General features: G+C 35.4%; 1 protein-coding gene across 1 annotated transcript in view; it reads right to left on the bottom strand.

The window, feature by feature from the left end:
* Positions 1-27,944, bottom strand: part of SLCO6A1 (solute carrier organic anion transporter family member 6A1) — a 97,988-nt gene that overhangs the window by 50,883 nt on the left and 19,161 nt on the right. Inside the window, exons 4-7 of the mRNA XM_004420526.2 lie at positions 25,046-25,142; positions 15,800-15,918; positions 14,869-14,957; positions 2,504-2,648 (exon numbers count right to left, since the gene is read on the bottom strand). Of these exons, the coding sequence (XP_004420583.1) occupies positions 2,504-2,648; positions 14,869-14,957; positions 15,800-15,918; positions 25,046-25,142 (450 nt within the window). The remainder of the gene's footprint in view (positions 1-2,503; positions 2,649-14,868; positions 14,958-15,799; positions 15,919-25,045; positions 25,143-27,944) is intronic.

The following is a 27,944-nucleotide window of genomic DNA, read 5'->3' as shown; positions in this document are numbered from 1 at the left end:
CAAATACACATTTGTAGTACTCCCTCAGGGGTACCCAAACTCCTCTGCCACTTACTACAAGGGGCTAAGTCAGGATTTATTGTGACTACCACTACCCTCTGATGCCCAAAGCTTTCACACAGAGAGGATATTCAGTCAGTTGGAGGGTCAGAAGCCTCAGACTCAATGGCTCTGACTTTGGTGTTACCACACCTTCATCAGCAAGGGCGATTGATAAAGCAGAAACCAGAAGACTGCTCATAGAGTTTTCACGGACTATGCAGACAGATTCACAATGCTCGATCCCTCCGGCACTTAAGGAAAAACTGTTGTCTCTCTTGTCCCCAAACAAAAGGCAGCCTAGCATCACTTTGGACTGAGTATTGGAGATAGTAGATGACTCACTTGGGCATTCTACTTGGTCTTTTATTATCAGCCAACCCACAGTGAGTGTAATCCACAGACCTACACTGGAAGCTACACAGCAAGCTGTGGGATACCCTCTACTTCAAGGTACCACAAACCTAATGACTCCTTTGAGCTACAAGTCTCCATGTCTGATGATTTTGTGTGCTGGAGCTTCTGCAAAAAAAAGGCAGCCTCCACTAGGAAGCATCCCTTAGGGTATAGAAATTATCGACCCCCTGAGACAGCTACATTTGAAAAGCAACTCTTAGCTTACTACTGGCTTCTTGTCAAAACCGAAGCTCTGACCCATGGAGGCCTTGTGACTCTGTGGACTGATATTCTCATTTGGAGATGGACAAAATCAGACTCAACTATTTGACAAGCCTTACTTGTCAACTGGAAATGGTATCCAGTCATAGGAGTGGTCATAAGATCTTCAAGTGTTTAAAGAAATACCACCAGTAGATCATACAGTCCTCAAAAGACTATGGAAATCTCTCTTAAAAGAAGTTTCTCCTGGTTACTTAGGAGTGCTCTCTGGAGGGATTACTGACACATTATTTATATGTACCCTGAGGGCAATTTCTCTCTACGATAAGAGTAATCCAATTAAAAAGGTGGTACAAAATTTGTCCCTGACTTTAGTTGAAATAATCAATGACACCACCTAATCCCTGGAAATCCAGCACTCTAGTCAGCCTCAGTCACTGATCAGCATTGTTATGGACAATAGAATTACCCAAAACTTCATCTTTGCAGGCCAAGGTAGAATATATACAATTGCTAATATATTCTCTTATACCTGCATTAATACCTCAGGCTAAGTGGAAAGGTCAGTAGAGAAATTTAAGGAGAAAGCCATCTTGCTTTCTAAGGTAGACCTTGAGGATCAAGTGTTGTTTTTAGCTGGCTGGGTCCAGGACCTTGCTGGCGTGGTTGAGGCCAATACTGCAGGTGGCCTTATCCTGTTGATATTAGCCTTAATTAAATACTTTATGAAACAAATTGAATGGATTTAGTCCCAATCTCTGGTGATTAGATTAATCGGAGTGGCAAACAATGTGGTGTACTCATGGAAAAATTTGTCATTATGGCCCTTGAAACTGTGTCATGTTTTTGGCTTTTGAACTATTTGCAGTCTGACAACGGTGTGCCCTCCATCACAAAACTTAATAATAGACTGACAGTCAATGTTTTTGCACATCTTAACATTTGCTTTTTATTTAGTCCGTATGTTTTATGTTCCTTCTGTCTTTTTTATCATCAATCAAATTTTTCAAATTAATATACTCTTTTGCTATTCTTTTTATTATTCTTTTACTGGTTACCCTAAAAGTTACAGCATGCATCCTTGACTTTCTACAGCATAAAATAAATGATTACATTTACCACTTTCTCATTAATGCCAGAACCTTAAAACATTTCATTCCATTTGTAACTTCTTTTAGACAGCCAATTCTCAATATCTAGTAAAACTGAAGATGTACACAACAGCAATTCCCTTTCAATGTCTAAACCTGGATCAACTTTCACAAATGTGCACAATGAGACATGTACAAGCCTATTCATTAACACATTGTTTGGAAGAGTGAAAAATCTGGGGGCAACTTCATGGCCATTAATATGATAATGGATAAATAAATAGTGGTATATTCATAAGATAGAATCCCACAGCACAGTTAAAATGCATTAAATGGAGATCAATATGAATCTGATGAACATAATTTCAGATGAAAGTAATAGAAGAGTATGTACAAAATGATACATGAATTTTGGACTGTATATAGATAGGCACATATGCAGTAAAAATATACAAACGTGTGGGAAGGATGCACTCTAACTTTAGAAGAGTGGTTACCTATCGAGAGGGAGGAAGAGAAATAGGATAAGGGAGGGGTGCAGGAGTCTTAGAAGGGTCTATGTGTTAAAAAATATTGATGCAATGATGGCAAAGTGCTCACATTTTTAAAATTTGAGCAAACAGTATTTAGATATTTAAAATTCAAGCAAACGCTAATACTCCTTCTACTTTCAGCTTATTTAAAATATTTCATAAATACATATAAGAAAGCTTGACAGAAAAATTTCAAAATAAGTACAATGAGCAGAAAAGTACCTGCAAGTGTAGTTGCCTCACTGGGTGTTAGCATAAATTGATTTTCTATATATAAAGGCAAAAATTCAGAAGCTCCAATCATAATTAAAGATTCTGAAGCTCTGGACAGAGATAGGCACACAAACATTGAATTCTTCAACAGCATCTGAAATATAAATAAGTTACATATGAATTATTTTATTTTGTTAGGTAAAGAGGAATAGATATACTCACCTATATGTTAATGACCAATCCACAAAAAATTTACCTTTCCCAACCTGAACTGAAAATGCACATATATAAAAATCCAAACATAAATTTGCTATTCATCAATATATACATACGATAAAAGACATGTAGTGTTTGAACGATTTTTATTTGTAATTTGATCACCATACCACCTATAATTTTTATTTGTGGGTCTGGCAATTTTCTAGAAAGATTAAGGAAAAATATCATTAATCAGGTATCTAGAATTTCCCTTTACTTTCATCTATTTTTGCTTTTTTTTTTTATAAGGTTAGGCAGTTGCTCCCTAAGACACGCTTTCCTCTCAGTTTAAGAGGCATGTTCACAAGGAACTACTTTTTTTTTTTTTTTGAGGAAGATTGGCCCTGCGCTAACATCTGTTGCCAATCTTGCTCTTTTTTTCTTTTTTCTCCCCAAAGCCCCAGTACATAGTTGTGTGTCATAGTTGTGGAGTTGTAGCTCTTCTACGTGGGACGCCGCCTTAGCAGGGCTTGATGAGTGGTGAGTAGGTCCGCACTCAGGATCCAAACCAGCAAACCCAGGGCCGCCGAAGCAGAACGTGCAAACTTAACCACTATGCCACCAGGCAGGCCCCTCATCTATTTTTTCCTTAGCAAATCTCTTTATTTAACTAAAAAACAAAACAAAGAAAATTTAAGTAACACTCAAAGAAAATCACTAGGATTACAGTCAAGATTCTACAGTATTTTACTCCTGGGAATTCCATATACATAAAGAAAGAAGTCATTTAAATTCTCCATTATAGTATATTTTTTGAACTTATTCAGAATCTGTAGTGATGCTTTACTATTACCTATTATACTATTACACTACACAGAGTAATTAACATGACAGTAAATTACATTAAAATATTTACTTCCAAACTAATATGTGTATTTCCTGGATATGTATATATCTGAAAATATTTGGTGGTGTTTTATGTTTGTATATTTTTTAATTAACTTACAAAATTTCTTTTTCTAGCCCTAAACATTGTTTTTAAAATCTAATCATATTCTGCATACTCGTCTTATTCATCTTCTGAGTGCTATTTAACTTTACATAGTGTAATTCCAGCACATTTAACCACTCCCATAGGGTTACAGGCTTGGGTTGACTTCAACTCCCTACTGTCACAAACAATGCTACATTAAACATCCCTGTGCATGCACCCGTAAGGACCTAGGATAGAGTGTCTTTGGAGGTATATATCTTAGAAAGGGATTGCCAGGGCATTGAGATTTGGCATACTTCATTCCATTATTTCTCTGGATTTTTTCTCCAGAATGTAGGAGTTTACACTCCCACCAAAATGTAGGCGAGTTTCATTTTCTTCATGTAACAGCTCACTTTCTAAAATTCATCAGAGCAATATTTCCAGTTCCCCATCCCCTTCCAGAACTTTGCCATTCCCACATCAAGAGACATTGAACCTGGAAAGGCCTTTTTGACTGCCTCAACAAAGCAAGTAATACTGCATGACTTCTGAGGTTGGGTCATAAAATGACAATATGACTTCTGCTGGGAACTCTCACTCTCTCAGGACTCCAGTCCTTGAATTCAGTCACCATGTTTTGAGAAAGCCCAGGCCAGATGGAGAGGCCATGTGTGGATGTTCAGGCAAACGGCCAGTATCAAAAGCTAATATTTGAGTGAACAAAACTTCAGATGATTCCAACCCCCAGACTTGGATCACTCCAGCTGACCACAAGAAGAGCTGAAAGCAGGCCCTGCCCAAATTGCAGATTCAAGAGTAAAATAGATGTTCTATTATTTTAAGCCACTGAGTTCTGGGGTGATTTGTGATGTAACCATTAGTTAACTGGTATACCCCACATAATTGCAAACACTTGACATCATTAGCTGGCTTTCAAAATTTTGCCATGCTGATGAATGTAAAGTAGTATCACAACACTTTATTTTGTATTCTCTAATTTCAAATGTAACTGACTGTTTCTTCATATAATTCTTAGCTATTTAGGATTCTTTTGTGTGTGTGAACTGCTTATTCATATTTCTACCAGGCTTCCTGAAATTCTTGTGTAGATGTTCCAAGAATTCCACGTTTATTCTAAATAGTAATCTCTTATTGGATTTAGATATCTGTCACTCATCTTTTAACATTGTCTACAGTTTCCTTCATAGAACAGAAATCTTTGACTTGATATACTCTAATCCACAAATTTTTACTTCATATTTTATGCTAATACAATCGTTTAACTTTTCCTACCTCTATGTCACAAGATATTTCTTTCGTTTTTAACATTAACTGTGTTGTTTTTTTCTAATCACATTTTATTAACCTAGAAACTTAGAAACTGCCTTTGTGCATGATACGAAGTAGAGATTAAACTTCATTTCACCATATAGAGAACCAAATTTGTCATCATATCTACTGAATTACTATCTTTGCAGTGCCTCTTCTATCATATAGCAAGTTCTTATATACATTAACCTGTTGCTGAGTCCTCCCTTCTGTTCCACTGGTCTATTTATCTGTCCTGAGGAAATGCTATACTGTTTTTAATACTATGGCTTTGTAGCCTGTCTTAACGTGTACTAGGACCAATGCTCTTTATCTATTCACGCTCTTATTCTGCCATAATAATTTTAGAATCAATTTGCCATTTGCTAAAAAAACAAAATTCTTTACATAGTATTGATTATACTGCATTGAATTCATAGATTATTTGAGAAAGAAATCACATATATGAAAGTTGTCATTTCATCCATTAACGTGGTATATCTTTCAATTTATCCCAGTCTTCTCTAATACTGTTACATATAGTTTTAAATTTTTTTTTTTTTAAAGATTTTATTTATTTATTTTTTCCCCCCAAAGCCCCAGTAGATAGTTGTGTGTCGTAGCTGCACATCCTTCTAGTTGCTGTGTGTGGGACGCGGCCTCAGCATGGCCAGAGAAGCAGCGCGTCGGTGCGAGCCCGGGATCCGAACCCGGGTCGCCAGCAGTGGAGCGCGCTCACTTAACCACCAAGCCACGGGGCCGGCCCTAGTTTTAAATTTTTTCATGAGGTTCTTGAGCAGCTCTGTTAAAGTAGTTCCTGAATTATTTATAGTTTTGTGATTACTTTTTACTTTATTATTCTTTTTGAATATTCTTATTTATTTGAATATTTTATTTTTTAATTTTATGTTTATTTTATGTTGTACATTCAGATTTTGTTCAATTAGCAGATTATAGCTCTTTCGTAGGTCCTTCTAGTTTGCAAATGTTAATTTATTCATAATAATTATGAGAATTGAATATTAAGCACAGTCTTTAATGAAAGTTACAGCAATATTCCATGATTCTATATGAAATGGCAGTCTGTATTACATAAAACAGACAGAACAAGGGACAGCAAATCTAGGTTTTGTCTTGGCTCTGAAACTGATTTTTGGAGCAACAATGAGCAAATCATAATCCTTACATATCTCATTTTTAGGAAGTATTACATAATAGTAGACAGTGCAATGGCGTTAGTCAGACACATGAGATATTAAATTCTTAACCTCAATTCAGCCACCCGTATGTGGGTGTGCATATATGTGTGCGTGTATGTATGCGTGTGTGTCCAAAGATATGTGTCTTTGGAAAAGTTACTCCTCCTCTTTAAATTACTAGTTCATCATTTGTAAAATAGAAATGATAATATCTATATTTCTGGGTGATTATCAGAATTGAATATATATAATAATTTGGTGCAATTTATGGCACATAGTAGGTGCCCAGTCAAGAATACACATTATTTTCATAACTTATAAAGAGGGCCACACTAGATTACTAGATTTGTTGTTTGCAAACTTTAGTGTACCTTGAATCATTTGGAGGGTGTAAAACACAGATTTCCAGGTCCTACTTCCAGAGTTTCTGATTCAGTGATCTGGAATGGGGCCAAGAATTTGCATTTCTAACAAATTCCCAGATGATAATGATGATGTTGGTCTGGGAATCACACTGAGGACCACTGCACTAGATAATTTTTGTGTTTAGGTTCTTTAGGATTAAAATAAAGAGACTCATTAGTTTATTCAGTTGATGTGACTTATAATATTATATAGGAAAGTAAGAAGCCAAAAACACTTTCTCAGTAGCTAAACAATTCGCACTCATAAAGAAATAGAACATCATTCAGATTAAGATGGCAGCTTATCTTGTCTGCTTCATAGTGAGAGTTTCATTGCTTTGTCTTGATTGCTTCAAAGGCCCAGATAGTCAGCTTCTTTCTGTCAGCTTATTGTGTCTAGGTCTACTTCTATTATAGCTACTGGCTATTCTCTCTCCGTTTGCTTCTCTATCTCAATGGCCTTTGCTGATTCATTTTCTCTGTGTCAATTTATGAAAGCTGTGTTGTTTGAGTTTCCGTCTTTTTCTCCTATTTATACTCTCCCAAGAAAGGGGCATTGAATAGATTAGTCAGCCAGTTTATAGCAAGGTATCCCTATCGGACATTGTTCTCAAGATAACGATATTTAATAGGTTTTTGGGAAATCTAAAGACTGCTCTCTTGAGCTCAAGTGCCGATCTCAGACCTAGTTTTAGCTAGGACATTTGAACTACATCATACAGGGCATGGCCACTAACGCACAAGGAGACACTTCTGGGCACTTTATTCAGATAGGAACTGTGAGCATAACAAACACACAGAATATAATACGTTCCCTTCCAATAAAATGACCCAGTTTTCTTGCTTTAAAACAAAAAATCGATTTCTTTTCTTAGATATAAATATGGGAGGCAAAGAAGAAGGCCAGTTATACAAATCAGTATCTAAGGGGTTTCACGCAGTGAACTCAGGCTTAATTCTGGTAGGTGTTGATATACAAAGGAGGTAGTTCTGCACAGCAGCAGATAGTTTTACGCAACAGCCATATCTTACAGTACTGTGGCTCTTAGTTAGCCCTAAGCCATCACAGAGTTTATCTACAACCAGGGTCTTTACCACACCAGAGGGTCACGCTGGTCTAGGAGTGTGATTTAAAACTAGGCTAGGTACTTCTGCACGTGCTTACTTAGTAGGAGTCTGAAATAAGGACAAGATCAGCAAAATATAAAGTATAGGGTATAGAGGCCACAGAAAAGTAGACAAGGTTCAGGCCAGGGTTCAAGTAGCAGTAGGAAACAAATGTTCATAAGGAAACCAACGCAGAGAAATGTTGCAGGAAGGAAAGAGTTCTAAAGGCTCAACCAAGGTTCATTAAAGACCGGGCCTACAATGTCCCAATTAATTCTAGAACTTTTTCTTTCATGTGAAGCATTAATCTACTTCCTACCCTAATCAAGGTTGCATAAGAGGAGACACTGATCTTGCTAGTCAAAGGCCTTGGTGTCTGCAGACAAATAGGAGGAAAACATAAGCTGAGGAGGATACCAATAAACTTCTTCGAACTTCTCAAGTGTTTTGCTTGATAATTTAACTTCTCACTTGCTCTGGTCTTGATTCTTTATGGTAAATATCTATAATTAGCCATAGAAAATAAGTAATGGTTATCTTCATGAATCTGTCAATAAAAGTAAAATGCTTCACCTAAAAAATGCTGCTTATTGCAAGTTTAAAAATGTTGCAGCCTTCCATGCTAGAATATCTCCTACTCTACTTCCATGAAAACCAATTTATTTAGAGTCCAAACCTAGTAGACAACGCAGAGACTAAAACTAGTAGAAAATGTCCTGACATAAATACAAGTGATAAATATATTTTTAAAAATCATGTTACTTACATTAAATATACATTGATTATACTTTCTCTGATAGTAATTTATTTTGCTTTCAAAGGAAATTCAGTATTTTTACTACCAATAATAAAATACCTAAATAATTTGGACACCGGCTTCCTTTGATATATTCTGTTATCCATTAACAGTCACACAAGCAATGAAGAACACCTCATATTCATTTGGTCCTTGATAGTTCACAAAGTTCTTTCTTATCATAACATTCATTGACACTTCTTTGTTCATTGGCGTCCTAATATGTAAATATCTTCCCTACTAACGAGGGATGTGACTTAAGGCATGAGATGAAGAAAAAGAGGGTAAAAATGTTGATCTCTCTGCCCACACATTTAAAAGGAGCTTTTCCCCTATAAAAATCTTATTCCTTACCTGCTTCTAACCAGTTTTAACTTCATTGTTTTTTTCTTTTCCATGATTTAGTACCATAACTTCCAAGCATTATGTTTTTATTCTTTTAAAACATGTTTCTAATCCATTATATTCTTACAGCTATAGACAGACAGCTATTGTTCTTATTCACTGTTCTACTTTCTGTTCTTCAAGCTTAATTCCATCTACCTTCATATTTATAGCTTTTTATCTCATGGATGTTATAACTTTATAAAAATGTTAAATATTTTGTCTCCATTCTAGCTTTTTATCTTTTATTTTACTTGTGTTCATTTTATCTATTTTAAAACTATAAAAATTGTTTTTACTGACATTTTAATAAAACTCTTTTCTTTGATGAATTTTCTAAAATATATGATATTTATATAAGTAATATATATATATTATATATAAAAATATATTAATATATTATTATAATATATAAAAATAATATAAATATAATATAAATATATAAAACATATAATGAAATATGGTAATAGTGGAGAGAATCTATTCTAAAAACAGCCACTTCAATAGCTCCCTTTAATAAAAATGCATGACAAGTAAAGAAGACTCTTTTAAAAAACATCTATGCCTAGAAAGTTATGAGGTATTTATTTGAACCAGCTGTTTGTCAATGTCTTATAATGATAGTGATACATTCTACTGGCTTATACCTTGCTTGCTGGAATGATTTTCCATCAGTCCTTATATCAGGAGCTTCTAAACAATCATTGGCGGGCCAGCCCCGTGGCTTAGCAGTTAAGTGCGCGTGCTCCGCTGCTGGCGGCCCCGGTTCGGATCCGGACGCGCACTGACGCGCCACTTCTCCTGCCATGCTGAGCCTGCGTCCCACATACAGCAACTAGAAGGATGTGTGACTATAACATACAACTATCTACTGGGGCTTTGGGGAAAAAAAACAGAAGGAGGAGGATTGGCAATAGATGTTAGCTCAGAGCCGGCCTTCCTCAGCAAAAAAAAAAAGAGGAGGATTCAGCATGGATGTTAGCTCAGGGCTGATCTTCCTCACAAAAATAAATAAATAAAAATAAACAGTCATTGGATTTCAAGCAAACAATACCAACAAAGTGTCATGAACCAGAAAGTACTGAACTATAGGACTGGTAGAGGAGGAAGACAATAGGCCTTTCTTCAATCAAGTTCCTCGTACTAGTCTTTTTAATTTTCTTATTTTCTAGTTGATAACCTGCTCTTCTTACCAAAATAAAAGAAAAATCTTGCTATGAAGTTTTTCTCTAATTTTTTGTGCAGTTTCCTTCCCTAATCTAAAATCAGAAACATCTCAAGTAGGCATTCATATTATTCATGTATTTATTGAGTCTTTACTATGGGCTATGCACTGATCTATATACCTTACATTCCTATGAGGGAGGTACCATTATTGCATCAATTTCTCTAGCTCAGAAGTAAGGCCCAGAAAGGTTAAAATACCATATTTCATTGAATCTAAAATGCCACCAATTGTAAGAGACACTATTATTTTATGTACCACTAAGAAAAAAAAATCACTGCCACTTACATTATGATACAATGCCTTAAGGGAAGTCCTATGTTTTACAGATATCAGTATCACAAGCTTTTGAAACATATTAGATCTATTAAGAAGGACTTGCCAATTTTTCCTGACTCAGCTGCACAGGTTGGCACGTGGTAGGCAATCCTTTTGCAGGTATCTCAAAAAAAGAACAATAGAGCTATCTCTACTTGTAGAAATTCTTTACTTAAGTCTCATAAAACACCTGGATATTACTTGGCAAGAAAATGTTAACTAGTGAGCATTGCTCCAACAGCAAGTATTTGCATTACTAATACCAAAATTATATCCTGTTACAGTTTTTGTCTTTCTACATATGCAATAACTTTCTAATTCAATGTCTAAATATTGCATCATCTTTTTGAAGAGCTAAAAAGCAGTTGCACTCAATATGGACAACACCACTGAAGTATATAACTCAAATAGAGTAATGATAATATGAACATCCATGACCAAGTTTGCCCATACTCAGGCAAGATCTACTATGTCACAATTACATCCTACCTTACAGTTATTTCAAGACTCCATCAATTTAATATATACCTCAATTTCAAAGATGTTAAAATGTGAAGGAAAAAAGTGTGTCTTAGAATCAAAGAAATATGGAGATTTGCATAAGGTCTCACCAGTAGTAAATGATATATCATTTCTCTGCTGGGTAGTCCTACTAGTAGGTAGGCCTGCTAACAGATTAGAACCTATGGATGAGGAGAGACCTGATTCACCATTAGCCTTGTTACCCTTTGGATATACCACGGAGCACAAACAGAAGGCTATAGCTAGTTCTCTCTAAGACTTTTTACCAAAGGAGAATAGGACACTACTCTTGGGTGGGCAGTCTTTAGTGCAACCTGACCTTCAGGCTTAGGTGAAGATAACAGACTCTACCAAGAAAAATCTCTCTACCTATGAGATCTACCATAGAGAAGCATAAACACATTTAGTTCTACTTCCTACTCATTCCCGGAAAGTCATAGCATCTCTACCCTTACCTGATGAGGGATTATAACCATTACTCACTGCTCAACTCCACTCTTCCTCGCATGAATTCTTTAATAATCTTCATTGCTTAACTTACTCATGAGCAAACACCAACCTAGCAGAGAACACTAGCTGACTCCTTTATTATCAGGGAAGATATGCTCTACTTTAATTTCACCAACATGGCTTAACAGATATACTCTACTGAGAAGCTCAGCTTTGGCAGGTGCTAAACCATGTAACAAGGCAAACAGTGGGAATTTTTTTTAATCTAGTAGGCTCCCTAAGGTATAGCCCATTATCCCTCTGTTTTCTTTCTGAAACTCAGCCTGGTACAATTTTTAAAGGCAAGAGCCTAGATGCATGGGCTTTTCTGTTGGATCTTAAAATTACATGTCTATATTTAGATTTTAGAACATTTGCTTCCCCATATTTTAGGCCTTTTATTTATTTTCATGCTTTTTTTAAGGCTCCAGAAACTCAGATTATGTTGACAAACCATCCTTGGTAGCCCTGAATTTTATAAATGCCAAGTGATTCTTTAATTGACTCCTGCAATTGGGTCTCATATACCATAGCTGAATAAAAAACTCAACCATTTATAGTACCTAGGGAAAACTTCCTGAAACAACATCCAAACTGTACTGCCTGTTCAATTCTTATCCCACTTTAATCCATTTTTACACAAAGTCATGTTTAAAAGTTCTTAAAACAAAATTCATATCATGTTCATATTATTCTCTTACTTAAAATATATTAGTGACTTCTTATTGCATTAAGAACAAAATCTAAAGTTCTTACAATGTTTCACAAGGACCTTCATGAGCTAGCCTCTGCCTGTCTCTCCAGCCTATTATTCTACCACTCTCCCCACCAAGCAAATATGCTCCGAACACACAGTCTTCTCTAAACTGAACATACCCAAATCTTTGCTGCCTCAAGGTCTTTCCACATGTGTCTCTTGTGCTTGGAATTTTCTTAATGATCATTCGTCACATGGCTAACTCCTCATGCTTTAGGTTCCTCCATTTAAACGCTCCTGTTCAGTGAAGCCTTCTTTACCCCATTTCCAAAGTAGGTTTCACACAGAATTTTCTCTACTCAGTTGTTAATCAGCTGTTTTTAATCTGTGTTTTGTTGGGTTTTTTTAAATCTGAGACCCACACCAGAACACAAGCTCCATAAAGCCAAAGGTGTTAGTTAACTATTATATCTTCAGTACCTAGCATGGTGACACTACACAATAACAAAGAGATGAATAAGAAAAACTAAAATTGCAATCACTTTTATTATATTACTATATGACAGGCACTGTTCTAAGCACCTTACATATGTTAATACATTTAATTTTAAGTGCATGTATAAGGTATGTACTATCATTACCATCATTTTATACAATAGAAATTAAGGCACATAAAATAATAATGCCCCCAAAACTATTTAAGGATCCTTTTAAATGGTGGGCTTCAACAACTGTTCAATTGTTCTCATTCAGAAATTAGATGGGTACAGTTCTATCAGGTTGTAACAAAAAAGTAGTCTAACTTTTTGAAAGAGTAACAAGTTATTCCATTTAAATTACATGCAGGTTCTTACTTGATAAGTTGAAAATAGGAATTTCTCCAATTACTGTTTACATAAAGTCCAGGTGGGCTTAAAGTAAGGCAACTTCACTCTTGACTATCGTTTTGCTCTTGCCTGCCTTGTAGCAATGTGTTAGGAACATCACAAGGTTATTTATGGCTTACCGAACCTTCCTTCTTCCTAAGACAGGCATCTATCATGCACTAAATGTACAAGCCAATGACATACGCAGAACCTGCTCTGAAATTGTGCTTTCAGAATTAGGGTAAGTAGAAAGGTTTCTGATAAACTAGATCAGTGATTTTCAAAGTGTAGTCCTAATGTCCAGAGTTTTGAAATGGTTGTTGACAATTTTGCCAGTTTCAACCACTGTTTTTGGAGGTGAAGATTTTCCAAGGTCCTCATTCTGACATTCTGGAAGTCCTACCTTCTAATAAACTTTAAAAAAGATTAAGATATCTTCTAGTTATCCACCCAGACAGGTGTCAGTCAGAAGCTTAAGACTGTTAACCAGGCATTATATTCTTCTGTATCATAACAAATAATAATCAAAACACTCTATTTCCAAGAAAGAAATACTGGAATTGGCTTGTTTTTGTTTCTTGCCTGGCAGTAATTAAAAAAAGAAAAAACTTAAAACATTCATGCTTAAATTTTCTGGAAAAAGTGTCTTTTATCAATTGTATCTTAAATTTTAACAATCTGAAAGAGGTTATACCTAATTTATTTCTGTATTGTTAAAATATATACATGTAATATTTTGGCAAAAATCAAAATTAAATAAAAATCTGAATGAACTATAATCCATTACTAGGAAAGGTTCACAATTTTATAAAAAGAATACATTTTTGTGTTTGAATGAAAACAAGTAAACAAAATTTCTGATTTTACACAATATACCTATTCATTTCAAGAAGAATTAGACTAACATAACAAAAAGCACTATATATATCTCCCATGTATATTAGATTAGATTGGATTTTGAACAAAGATCTATGAAAGCATTAAGGAAGCAGAAAATCATTTTGCCTAGGAATGTAAGACAAGTTTTGACAAAGAGGTTTTTCCCCAATGGAGAAGAGAAAGAACATTTGAAGTAGAGAGATTAGCATCTACAAAGGTACAAAATTATAAAGGTACCTAATATTTCCAGGAAAGAGCAAGTGGCTGTGTGGCGGAGATAGCAATAAAATTCTGAGTTGAAGTAGAAAAATTCAGTTGACGCTATTACAAAGGGTCTTCAAAGTCCCACTAAAAGAATGTGAAATTCATCTACCAAGTAATCTGGAAAATGACTTGATAAAATCTACATGTGTGAAATACAATTCTACAGGCAACATAAAGGATGAAGTTATGAATAGGAGAAGAGAAAACAAATCGAATACAGAATCACTATCTAGAAGTTGAGTTTTTTTAACCCCACTATGTCTGCATTGTATGCCCTGTTTCTCACCTAGAAAAACAAAGAATTCTTCTCCATTTGATACTGAGATGAGATATTTTCCACAAAATATGTTTGTAAGAATATTTATTAACTTCTAGAGTTCTCTTCTAAGTCATTTAAACATAATAAAAAGATAATGTTAATACCTGCATGTCATCTCAGTAAATGTCTTATTTATTTCTGCAGGAAAAAAATAAACACAAAATAATTAAAAGTAAAATTAAAAGAAATAGAAGAAGGAAAATACTTGGTACCAGTATCTGACACTAGCCAAGTTCTTGGCAATGCCATTTAGGTAAGGTGGGTCCTATTTTCCGTTATCTATAAAATGCACAGGTTAATTAAGACTTTAAGTCCCACTCAGATTTAACTTGAACACTTTAGGGTTATTTTCTTAAATCCACTATTAGAAAACTGTACAGGTCAACTTAATTGGCCTTGTTCATGTAAAATATTTTACTTTACCCAAATAGTAGCAAATAAATCCTTGATACTAGTTCCAAATTCCTGATCTTTAGGCTGTTTATGTTTCCCAGCTTTTATCCTTGCTGAACCTATATGTTAACAAGTAAAAGAATCTTATGACATGTTCAAATAACTAAAACACATATATAAACACATGTATACATCTTAATAAAACCAGTCTGTCTTTGAATGGCAAGTGAGCTATTTTTGAACAAGCTAAAGTCAATCTAATTAAGTGCAAGTCACATTCTTCTAAAACAATGCTGTCCTAAAGAACATTCTGTGATAATGAAAATTTTCTATATCTGCTCTGTCCAATACTGTAGTCACAAACTACATGTGGCTATTAAATACTTGAAATGTAGCCCCTACGGGTGAGTAAATGGATTTGTAATTTAATTTAATTTAAAATTTAAATAGCCACATGTGGCAAGTAACTACAGTATTTGACAGCACAGCCCTAAAATATGAAAGAGTAACCTTTGCTATTACTAAAAATATTTTGTGCCAATGAAATGTACTACCATTAGGAGAGTATTTGATTTCTCTAATTTTACGTATATTTTCTTAATGTTTCCAAAAGAATTTTAACAATTATTTTATCCGACAACAATTCTATGAGGTAGTATATGTATTAAATAAAGCTAGGAAAATAGAATTAAATATGCCTCTTTTTATTAAGAAAACTTATGAACTCTAGATATAAAGCATTTTTAAAAAGAAATGACAAGAAGCAAAAATATGTACTAATGAAAGTCTGGTACATAAATAATATTTGGCTGCAGGTGGCTTCACTTGTTCAAATAATACTAGCAAATGAAACCCATGACAGAAAGAAATGTAGTCACAGCCATATTCTGAAATAAGGGATGGGGGCGGGGCTGAGGAATCTACTGTCCTTTAACATAATAAATTATATTTTTACAGTTACCTCGTATACTGGGTGGAAAACATGACAATGGTATTAATGTAGACCATGTAATAATTGAGACAAAAACAAAATGAATCCACCAAGTCTTCAGCCAGTGTTGATTACCACTGTTGTCAACGCTTTAACAGAGAAAAATGAAAAATTTCAACTTTGTGTATTTTATTACAAACAAAGCGATATCAGAGAGAAACAGAGAGAGAGAAATAGAACATTTTCTGTTAATTTCTCTCTATTGTTTGTTTTGCTGAGAGTGAATGGTTGTGAGTCCTCCAATTACGTAGTTCTCTTTTGTCATGCAGGACCCTAAATTTTCCCTTTTCCTTCTTTTCCCCTGTCCACTCAGGTGGCAAAGAGTAATTTTGCTCCTTTTTAACTTTTTTCTCCAAGAGAAGCTATGCATTTGGAAGACCATCCCTTTAAATCTCATCCTTGCTTTAAAAATCATTCCTACCCCTTTAATTATGCACCTAGCCCTTTAAGGCAAGCCTGGCCCTTTAGGTTGCACAATCTGGCATCTGATCATTTAAATCACATAAACTTTGAAATCTTTCTTATAGTCCCTTCTTTGAACTTCAGAGTGAGCATGAATTACCCTTCTAGTGATCATATCTAAACACCTTTAAGACTCTGTTAGCCTTTGCCTTCTCTCTTCCCTGCAGTTTTTCTTGGTCTGCCTTTGCAAACCACACAGCTTTGCAGTGGGCAGGGTGGGATGGGAATGTGAAGGGTCTTGTGCTGGGATTTGCTGATTTTCTCTTTCCACTCACAGTTATTTTGCAGTTTCAGTATTCTTTGTCTTCAATAATACTGAGGCCATGATTTTGTAGAGAATTTTCATAGTTGTGAAGTTATTTTGTATCATTTAGGGAGGAGATTCGGGGAAGTTGATTACTACACAGCCACCAATGTCTTCAGTTCCACACATTTTTAGGACCTCGTCCAACCAGCGAGAGTGAAAACATGCCCACAGCCATAGGAACCACAGATTTGGAGGTGCTGGTTTCTCACAGGGAACTCTACCGCCAACAGAAATGTGGTGAGTAGCTTACTAATAGGCCTCATCTTTCACAGAATGTGGAGAATATTCTCAGTTTTATTCATTGATGGGACAACTCCTTATCCATTACTACATTATTCAGGGATACAAATTCCAACTTATAATGACACAGGTTTGCAATCTCGATTTCCATTATCCAGTAGGCATGTACATTCGATTATGCTATGCCTAGGAAGTTTCAACTCCAGATTGTCACTAGGGCTATGTGTTTCCTCATCGATCATAATTCTCAGAAATTTCCTTTTTTTCTTTTTTCACTTTGAACCCAGCTATGTATTCTAATTATATGGATTATTTTACATATAATGTTATTATTATATATATGTAAATAATTGAGTACCTAGAAGATTGAGGAAAATAAACTAAAAATACTACAAAGTGTAATGAAAAGAATTTAATAAAGTGACATATATAGAAGACAAACTCAAACATCAATAGATTTTCCTCCTACTAGAAATAATTGATTAGGAAATGTAATAATATAAAGATTCCATACACGATACTAACAAAATACATGAAATAACTAGGAATAAGCTTAATGGGATATCTTCAATAAAGAAAAATCATAAAACTTTATTGAAGGGCATAAAAGAAAAGCATGTAAATAGAGCAACACACCATATTCCTGCATGAAAAGGTAAGAATTAGTCCCAATTTGACACATAAATTCAAGTATTTCAAATCAAAATGCTTTGATTGTAACCTGAGGTTATCAAATTTATCTGGAAGAGTAATTTTGCAAAAATAGCCCCTGATTTTTGATGAGTAATAATCAGTGGGGACTTTTCCAACCAAATAGCAAATCATGTGATAAAGCTTTAGTTACTAAAACGTTGTAGTCTTGGCATGGGAATAGAAAAATATATCCGGGAAGAGATTAGAGAGACAAGAAGAAAACCTTTGTATTCAGGAAATTTTAATTTATGATAAAGATGGTGTTTAACATCAGTAAAAAATTAAGTAGTAAAAAAAAAAAAACATGGAATGACCCATAAATGTTATCAGTACAATCAGATATCACTTTGAGGGAAACATAGAAGCTTAACCTATGCCTCTTATTATACACAAAAATAAATTGAAATTGGATGTTAAATTAAAACATATAACCAAAACCAGATGATACTACAGGAAAATAAAATTACAGGCTAACATCCCTGATGAACATAGATGCAAAAATCCTCAACAAAATATTAGCAAATCTAATTCAACAATACATTAAAAGGATCACACACCACAATCAAGCGGGATTTATTCCAGGGATGCAAAGATGGTTCAACATCCACAAATCAATCAATGAGATACACCACATTAACAAAATGAAGCATAAAAATCATACAATCATATCAACTGATGCAGAAAAAGCACCTGACAAAATTCAACATCCATTCATGATAAAAAATCTTGACAAAGTAGGTATAAAGGGAATGTACATCAACATAGTAAAGGTCATATATGACAAGCCCACAGCTAACATCATAGTCTCTAGTGAAAAGCTGAAAGCTTTTCCTCTAAGATCAGGAACAAGACAAGGATGCCTAGTCTCCTCACTTTTATTCAACATAGCACTGGACGTACTAGCCAGAGCAATTAGGCAAGAAAAAGAAATAAGAGGCATCCTAATCAGAAAGGAATAAGTAAAATTGTCTTTGAAGGTGACATGATATTATATATAGAAAACCCTAAAGGCTCCACCAAAATTTGTGGAGGGCACCAAGCCATGACACCATTCTATCAAGCCAGCTATTTCTGGATAATAGAGCACAGAGTAAGACGAGTGAATTCGGTACTTATCACGCTGAGGGCCAATGTAATCAACCTGATGACAGCTTGTCTCCCAAGGATGTGTCATATGGGGGACTTGGGGTTGACTTCTACTGCTGATAAGTTGGATACTCAGTAGTAGTAATACTCATATCCTGGTAAATATTCTTCATGAGAGAGTATCTTTAGTGTGAAGAAGTCCATGTTATTGCACTCATGCAAAGTCACCATTACTGTCACCATGGCCACTTTTTACATGGGCTTTTTGAGGAAGTACCAGGGTGGTTAAAAAAAAGAGAGAGAGAGGCTGACTGACATTAACAGGATGGGTTATCTTGTTCAACTGACTAAAGAGCCTCAACCAAACTATATACTCTCTTCACACAGTCATTCAAAGATGTTCATTCACATATTCTCCTTGTTACCTATTTTCTGATCTTGTTCTAAGTCCCTGGCCACCCAATCATAAATCAGTATAAAGTTATACCTCAGGCCATCCCTCCTTCCATGCTAAGTGGACAACCAGCCTAAAATTCTATGCATTAGAAGGATTTCCTGTATTTTAAGCCACTGTTGTGTGGAGCTATAATATAGTGGCTATCCCCTTTCTATCTCAGTGAGAGAAGTTAATATTCACACTTTTAAATGTTTCCTTTTCCCTGTGAATGTTCTCTAGTATTGACAAAAGAAGCCATATGACCCAGAAGTCTTAAAATCACTTTTGTCACCTGAATGATTAAATACTACAACTACTTAATTTCCCAATCTTGCGCTTCCCTGGACTTAATCCCATTCCACAACCTGTGATCATTTTAGTAACTACGTCCATTTTACCCCCAGCAAGGAGGTTATATGTGCATACAAATATGCAACCTAGTTCTGAAATCCTGTTGTTACTTCTGATACTATTTTCAGTGTCAGTCAGGATCCTGGTAGGAAACAGATGGTATACTCACACTAGATAATTTGAAGGGACAGTGACAAGTAGACTATTTCCAGTGATGTGGGCAGAGTTTAGGGAAATGAACAAGGCATAGTACAAAATTCTGGGGCGAGCAACAGTAGCAAGCTGTTACCACAGGCCTGAATGTCAAGTGAAACAGTGCTTAATAATGGAGAGGGCAATGTAAAAGGAACCATGGCCTTCAGAATAGAAGTACAGCCAATCTGGATACAATTTCCTAGGGAAGGAGCTGGGAGGATAAATGACCTAGCCTTAATATGCTCCTGCCTTCTCATGTGCCAGTGTTTCTCATTGGCCAAGTCCAACTGAAATCCAGAGTGCAGGGGATTATATTGAGGCTCTCAATACAGGTCAGCCTCCCGGGGCAGAGAAGAAGGTACAGAAGATTTTAGAAAGATGGAGATCAACTTTAGAGAGTCAAACAAAATACATCCAACACACAGCTTATTCTCTGACACCTTATTTGTCCCCCTTTATGATATTTGTCTGGCAGCTACCAAAACTTCACACTAGCAAGGTAATAACCCAGATGACTTGGCAAGAGAGCTTCCAGGTGGTATCTGTAGCAATAAATAATTATAGAATTAGTTGGCTAGTTGGCGATAAATAAGACGGGCTAGTTGGCTTCTGTTTCTTAGTTTTAACTAGTTCTACCTTTATATAAACCCAGAGTTTCAGAAATGGAGGGTGGACCTCTCTGTTTTCTTGTAGTGGTAGATTATATCTCCTTTAACTCCATCATCTCAATGAGAGAAAAAGGCAAGAAATCACTTATGGTACCACTTCCCAGTACATAATTAAACATAACTTTAAAAATACATATCTATATAGCAAAAGGAAGGAAATAATAAAGATTAGAGAAGAAATAAATGACATATAGAATAGAAAAACAATAGAGAAAATCAACAAAACTGAGTAGTTGTTTTTTTAAAAAAAATCAACAAAATTGACAAACCCTTAGCTATACTAAGAAAAAAAGAGAGAAGACTCAAATAATAAAAATCAGAAATGGAAGAGGAGACATTACAACTGATGCCCCAGAAATAAAAAGGATCAGAAGAGACTACTATGAACAATTATATGTCAGCAAATTGGATAACCTAGAAGAAATAGATAAATTTCTAGAAACGTACAACCTGTCAAGACTGAATCATGAAGAAATAAAATAACTGAACAGACATGTATCTAATAAAGAGATTAAATCAGTAATCAGAAACCTCCAACAAAGAAAACTCCAGGACCAGATAGCTTCACTGGAGAATACTACCAAACATTTAAAGAAGAATTAACACCAATCCTTCTCAAACGTTTCCAAAAAATTTAAGAGGAGGGAACATCTCCAAACTCATTCTATGAGGCCAGTATTACCCTGATAACAACATCAGCAAAGATACAAGAAGAAAGGAAAACTACAGACTAATATCCCTAATGAATATTGATGCAAAAATCATCAACCTAACAGACTACAGTATAATGTAAACATAACTTTTATATGCACTGGGAAACCAAAATGTTCATGTGACTTGCTTTATCGTGATATCTGCTTTATTGCGATATCTGCTTTATTGCAGTGGTCTGGAACTGAACCTGCAATATCTCTGAGGTATGCCTGTACCAGGCAAAAGACTTGCACACTGAAAATTAAAAAATACTGCTGAAAGAATTAAAGAAAACACAAACAAATGGAAATGAAGTTGAAGACAATATTGTTAAAATATCCTTACTACCCAAAGTGATCTATAGATTCAAGCAATCCCTATTGAAATCTCAATGGATTTTTTGCAAAAATAGAAAAAAAAAATCCTAAAAATTCATTTCAAATTTGAAAGGACCCCAAATAGCCAAAACAGTCTTGAGAAAGGAAAACAAAGCTGGAAGCCTCACACTTTCTGATTTCAAAATATATTACAAAACTAGAGTAATCAAAACAGTATGGTTCTGGTAATAAATATAGATATATAGACCAATGAAACTAAACAGAGAGCCCAAAAATAAACTGTCATAAATATAGTCAAATGATCTTTGACAAGGGCGAAAAGAATACACAATAAGGAAAAGACAGTCTCTTCAACAAATGGTGCTGGCAAAACTGGATATGCAAAAGAATGAAAGAATGCAAAAGAATGAAGTTGGACCCTTATCGCACAACATATACAAAAAAAACCTCAAAATGGATTAAAGATCTAAACATAGGACCTGAAACAATAAAACTCCTAGAAGAAAACACAGGGGGAAAGCTGCATGACATTGGATTTGACAATGATTTCTTGATACGACAGCAAAAGCACAAGCAACAAAAACAAAATTAGACAAATGGGACTACACTGAACTAAAAAACTGCACAACAAAGGAAATAATCAACAGAGTGAAAAGGCAAATAGGGAATGAAAGAAAATATTTGCAAAACATGAATCTGATAAAGAACTAATATCCAGAATATATAAAAACTCTTTCAACTCAACAACAACAAAAAAATCTGATTAAAAAATGTGCAAAACGGCCAGCCCAGTGGTGTAGTGGTTAAGTTCACACACTCCACTTTGGCAGCCCAGGGTTTGCGAGTTTGGATTCCAGGTGCAGCCCTATGCACCGCTTGTCAAGCCATGCTGGGGCAGGCGTCCCACATATAAAGTAGAGGAAGATGGGCACAGATGTTAGCCCAGAGCCAATCTTCCTCTGCAAAAAGAGGAGGAGCAGCAACAGATGTTAGCTCAGGGCTAATCTTCCTCACCAAAAAAAAAAAAAAAAAATGGGCAAAGGATGTGAATAGACATTTCTACAGAGAAGATACACAAATGGCCAACATGTATATGAAAAGATGCTCAACACCACTAATCATCAGGGAAATGAAAATTAAAACCACAATGAGATATCACCTCACACTTGCTGGGATGGCTGTATTTTTTGTTTTTGTTTTTGTTTTTTATTATTATTGATGTCTTAATAGTTTAGAAGAATGTGAAATTTTAGTTGTATATTATTGTTTGTCAGTCACCATAAAAATGAGGATGGCTATTTTTTTAAAAAATCCAGAAAACAACAAGTGTTGGCAAGGATGTTGAGAAACTGGAAACCTTGTGCACTATTGATGGGAATGTAAAATGGTGCAGCCGCTATGGAAAACAGTAAGGAAGTTCCTCAAAAAAATTAAAAATAGAATTAACAAATGATCTAGCAATCCCACCTCTAGGCATATATCCAAAAGAAGTGAAAATAGAATCTCAAAGAGATATGTGCACACCCATGTTAACTGTAGCATTATTCACAATAGCCAAGGGGTGGAAGTAACCTAAATGTCCATCAACAAATGAATGGATAAAGAAAATGTGGTATACACATACAATGGAATATTATTTAGCCTTAAAAAGAAGGAAACATTGTCAGATGCTACAACATGGGTGAACCTTGAGCACATGTTAACTGAAATAAGGTTGTCACACATCGGTCTTAGCAACATATTTTCAAGCACCATGTCTGACCGGGCAAGAGAAACAATAGAAAAAAATAAACAAATGGGACTACATCAAACTAAAAAGCTTCTGCACAGCAAAGGAAACCATCAACAAAACAAAAAGACAACCGGCCCCGGCCCCGTGGCTTAGCGGTTAAGTGCGCGCACTCCGCTACTGGCGGCCTGGGTTTGGATCCCGGGCGCGCACCAATACACTGCTTGTCCGGCCATGTTGAGGCCACATCCCACATACAGCAACTAGAAGGATGTGCAACGATGACATACAACTATCTACTGGGGCTTTGGGGAAAAAAGGAAGGAGGATTGGCAATAGATATTAACTCAGAGCCAGTCTTCCTCAGCAAAAAGAGGAGGATTAGCATGGATATTAGCTCAGGGCTGATCTTCCTCACAAAAAAAAAAAAAAACAAAAAACAAAAAGACAACCTAACAATTGGGAGAAGATATTTGCAAACCATACATCTGATAAGGGCTTAATCTTCAAAATATATAAAGAACTCATGCATCTCAACAACAAAAAAAGCTACCAACCCAATTAAAAAATGGGCAAAAGACCTGAACAGACATTTCTCCAAAGGAGATATACAGATGGCCAACAGACACATGAAAAGATGTTCAAAATCATTAACTATCAGGGAAATGCAAATCAAAACTGCAATGAGATATCACCTCACGCCTGTCAGAATGCCTATAATTAACAAGACAGGAAACAACATGTGTTGGAGAGGATGTGGAGAGAAGGGAACTCTCATACAATGCTGGTGGGAGTGCAAACTGGTGCAGCCACTATGGAAAACAGTATGGAGATTCCTCAAAAAATTAAGGATAGAACTACCATATGATCCAGCTATTCCACTGCTGGGTATTTATCCAAAGAACTTGAAAACACCAATGCGTAAAGATACACGCACCCCTGTGTTCATTGCAGCGTTCTTCACAATAGCTAAGACTTGGAAGCAACCTAAGCGCCCATCAAGGGACGAATGGATAAAGAAGATGTGGTATATATACACGATGGAATACTATTCAGCTATAAGGAACAACGAAATCCAGCCATTTGTGACAACATGGATGGACATTGAGGGTATTATGCAAAGTGAAATAAGTCAGAGGGAGAAGGTCAAATACCGTATGATTTCCCTCATTAAATAGTAGAAAATAACAACAACAAACAAACACATAGAGGCGGAGATTGGATTGGTGGTTACCAGAGGGGAAGGGGGGAGGGAGGAGGGTGAAAGGGATAATTTGGTACATGTGTGTGGTGATGGGTTGTAATTAGTATTTGGGTGGTGAACATGATGTAATCTATGCAGAAATAGAAGTATAATGATGTACACCTGAAATTTATACAATGTTATAAACCAATGTTACTGCAATAACCAAAAATTAAAATAAAATAAAATAAATAAAATAAAGAGTATTAGAAACAGAAAAAAAAAAAAAAGAAAGAAAGAAATAAGCCTGTCACAAAAAGACAAATACTGCATGATTCCACTTATACGAGGTATCTAAAGTAGTCCAACTCTTAGAAACAGAAAGTAGAATGGTGGTTGCCAGGGCTGTGGAGAAAAGGGGAGTTGTTGTGCAATGGATATAGAGCTTCAGTTCTGTAAGATGAGACAGTTCTAGAGATCTGCGACAACAATGTTCATATAGTTAACACTACTGTACTGTACACTTAAAAATGGTTAGGATGGTAAATTTTATGTTATATGTTTTTTACCACAATTTTTTAAACAGATACATGCAGAATCAGTAGTAAGGTTGTCATTATAAGTAGTGTTTTTTAAATTATATTTCAAGCAGTAAAGACAAAAATGTACATTTTAGATGTATTTATATGTACGCATATGTGCATATCAGTCACATTTACATATATTTTTCTAAAAAATATGGTTATTACAAATTAAATAAATATATTTATAAGCTACAGTATCCAATAAATATTTTACACAATGTGAACCAAATAAAGGAAAGAAAATGGCTTACTTTTTCTCAAAATTACTATTCTCAGAGGACTTAATTAGGGATGCTCCTATTGCATAACTCAAAGCATATCCGAGTATTCCTAAAGCTTCCAAAATGCCTGTAAAATAAATACCGAACATCAAACAACTACATAAGCCAGCTTTGTCACAAGAGGACAAAAATTATGTCACTGAAATGGATTACTTCTGTAAGCTTCATAGCATACTTTATTAGTCAGGGTTCTTCCTCCAGAGAAATAGAACTGATAGGATATTGAGAGAAAGAGAGATTTTAAGGAATTGGCTCATGCAATTGTGGGGCTGCCAAGTCCAAATTTGTAGGGCAGGCTGGCAGGCTAGAAATCCAGGTAAGAGGTAATGTTACAGCCTTGTGTCCATAATTAAATTTGAAATCCACAGGGCAGGCCAGCAGGCTGGAAAAAATCAGGCAGAGTATCTATGTTGCAGTCTGGAGACACAATTGCTTCTTCTTTGGGAAACCTTAGTCTTTGTTCTGAAAGCCTTCAACTGACTGGATGAGACTCATTACTTATGGAGGGTAATCTGCTTTACTCAAAGTCTACTGATTATAAATATTAAATTTACATTTCTTAGTCATATCTAAAAAATATCACAGAAACATCTAGACTGGTGTTTGACCAAACAACTAATTGCCTTAACCTAGCCAAGCTGACACATAAATCATACATATCATCCATTGCATGTATTAAAGAAAGTCAGATAATTTAATTATATAATCCACTGTACCTTATTTAATCTATAAATTTAATGTACTGTAAATAAATAGATTTATATTTAATATAAATATAAATTCAATATACCTTATTTCACTTTAATTCATGGTACTAAAGCAAGATACTTTAACATAATCATCACCTTTGCATTCTTCACCTTAGCTGCCAGGGTAGCAGAAGGTGGAAATAAAGTAAGCTTCTCTCTGCAGTGTACAGGCATGTGTTTTCATTACTATTCAGTAGAACCAAAAGTAAAACAAGCAGATTTGTTGCCACCCTCAGCCAACACTAATAAATCACTGCAAAAAATTTTTTTCTAAAAGCAAGCATAAATATGAATATCATCTATTTTAGTTTATTGACATGACTTTCCTTGCCTCTGGTGGAAAAATTATTATTTTGGTGCAAAATGCTATTTTCTTTTAAGCTATCTTCACAATAAGTATATAAAAACCACTTTAAATTTTTTTGTCAAAAGTGATAGATAACTCTGTATAAATAGATGATCTACTAGGACCAGAAGCTATTGCAATATAAGGAAGTACAGATTATTCTGAGATATACCCCAGGGTTACTTACTGTCGGATACAGTAGCATAGAACACTATAAATAGAGGATACTACACCGTAGTCAATTAAATAGCATATCACTTCTCTCCCTGATAGGATGAACCAGATTATGTTTTCATTAACTTCAAAATATCAGAGTCCCCTAAAAAGATTCAGTAAATTAATGTATGTAAAGAACTTAGTACAATAATGATGATTATTTCAGCACCACACTGAATCGATCACTGAGGAGGCATGAAACAATGTTTCTATCCCCTTTTGGACATGATGGCAGCAACTTCCCACCTATATTCCCAAAGTTTAAACATACAGCTACTCAAGCAATTCAATCTGGTAATTTAAGATTTTTTTTCCCTAGAGAAATGAACTGCAGCCTATATAGTTTGATATGACAAATATATATAAACACAATATATATATATGGAAAGAATATAGTTTTTATTACTTAAGAAAGTATGTATTTTTCCTATTGCTCTATATCTTTTCAGTGATCTTCAGATGACTTGTCTACAATTCCAAATCTCAAGAAGCTCCTCAGAATTAAGTGGTTCAATGTGAGATTAGTGGATATTTGGTCCTGTCCAAAATATTCATGGAGACATTTGGTCCAGTCAAAAGACCCTTGATATTTGGTCCTGTCCAAAATGTCCATTGAGACACTTGGTCCACACCAAGAGGTCCTTGAAATTTGGTCCTATCAAAAACATCCACACATAGAAAATGTCCCTGGGTTCAAAGAGCCCATAACATTTATTTATACTTTAGGTTTATAGGATTAACACATAAAAAATACTATCATGTTTTATTGGTCCAATAATTGTGTTGAGGCTGTATTGCCAATAATAACCCTTCTTGCCTCATTAGCCTAGCTGGTAATGGTACTCGGGGTTAGGTAGATGGGTCAGGGTTTGACTCTTGCAGAAGAGAGAGATTTATATTAACTATGCATATAGAGAAAGAGTCCTACAGTTAGAAAAATGTACAGAGGACAACAAGTAGAAGACGGGATCTCCCAATCATGGTTCATTAATATGTCACTGGCATTTGGTTGGATGTGGCTGGGTGGTTCAATAAAGGCAGAGTTTGAAAGAAGGAACTTGGTCAAGCCACAATGTAAAATGGGCAGCAAACACGTTGATGTAAACACAGAGCATCTCACTTGTTCGGAAGGCGAACAAATGTGGCTCTCCTGCCACATAGCAGTCAGATATAACAGCCACCGTGAGGGAGATACTGGGTATCTAATTAACACCCTACAACCATCCCATCACCCAAGGTTAATGGGCAACGTTTCCCTTGAATCAATGTCCTGTGAAGGTACATCATGGTAGACTGCAAAAAGCGTCTGCTGCTATTTTTAGAGGTTTTAGTGTATGTGACTCCCACATTTATCTACCTATAGGCTGCACTACCATGCCCTCAGCTGGTGACTACCTACCGACTGATCCAGCCCAGCTGAACTGGGTGTCAAATCCATAAGACATTACTAAGATTCCCCCACCAGTAAACCAATGACCATTGGTCAGCTGGCTACAAAGGGGAAAAAAATAACCCTTTTTCTGTTGCTTGGCAATATGACATCTTGATTTGAAAATTC

This window comes from Ceratotherium simum, chromosome 4 (genome assembly GCF_057802395.1).
Source record: "Ceratotherium simum simum isolate JZ-2026a chromosome 4, ASM5780239v1, whole genome shotgun sequence".
NCBI lineage: Eukaryota > Metazoa > Chordata > Mammalia > Perissodactyla > Rhinocerotidae > Ceratotherium > Ceratotherium simum.
This window is presented reverse-complemented; position numbering and strand designations above follow the sequence as displayed.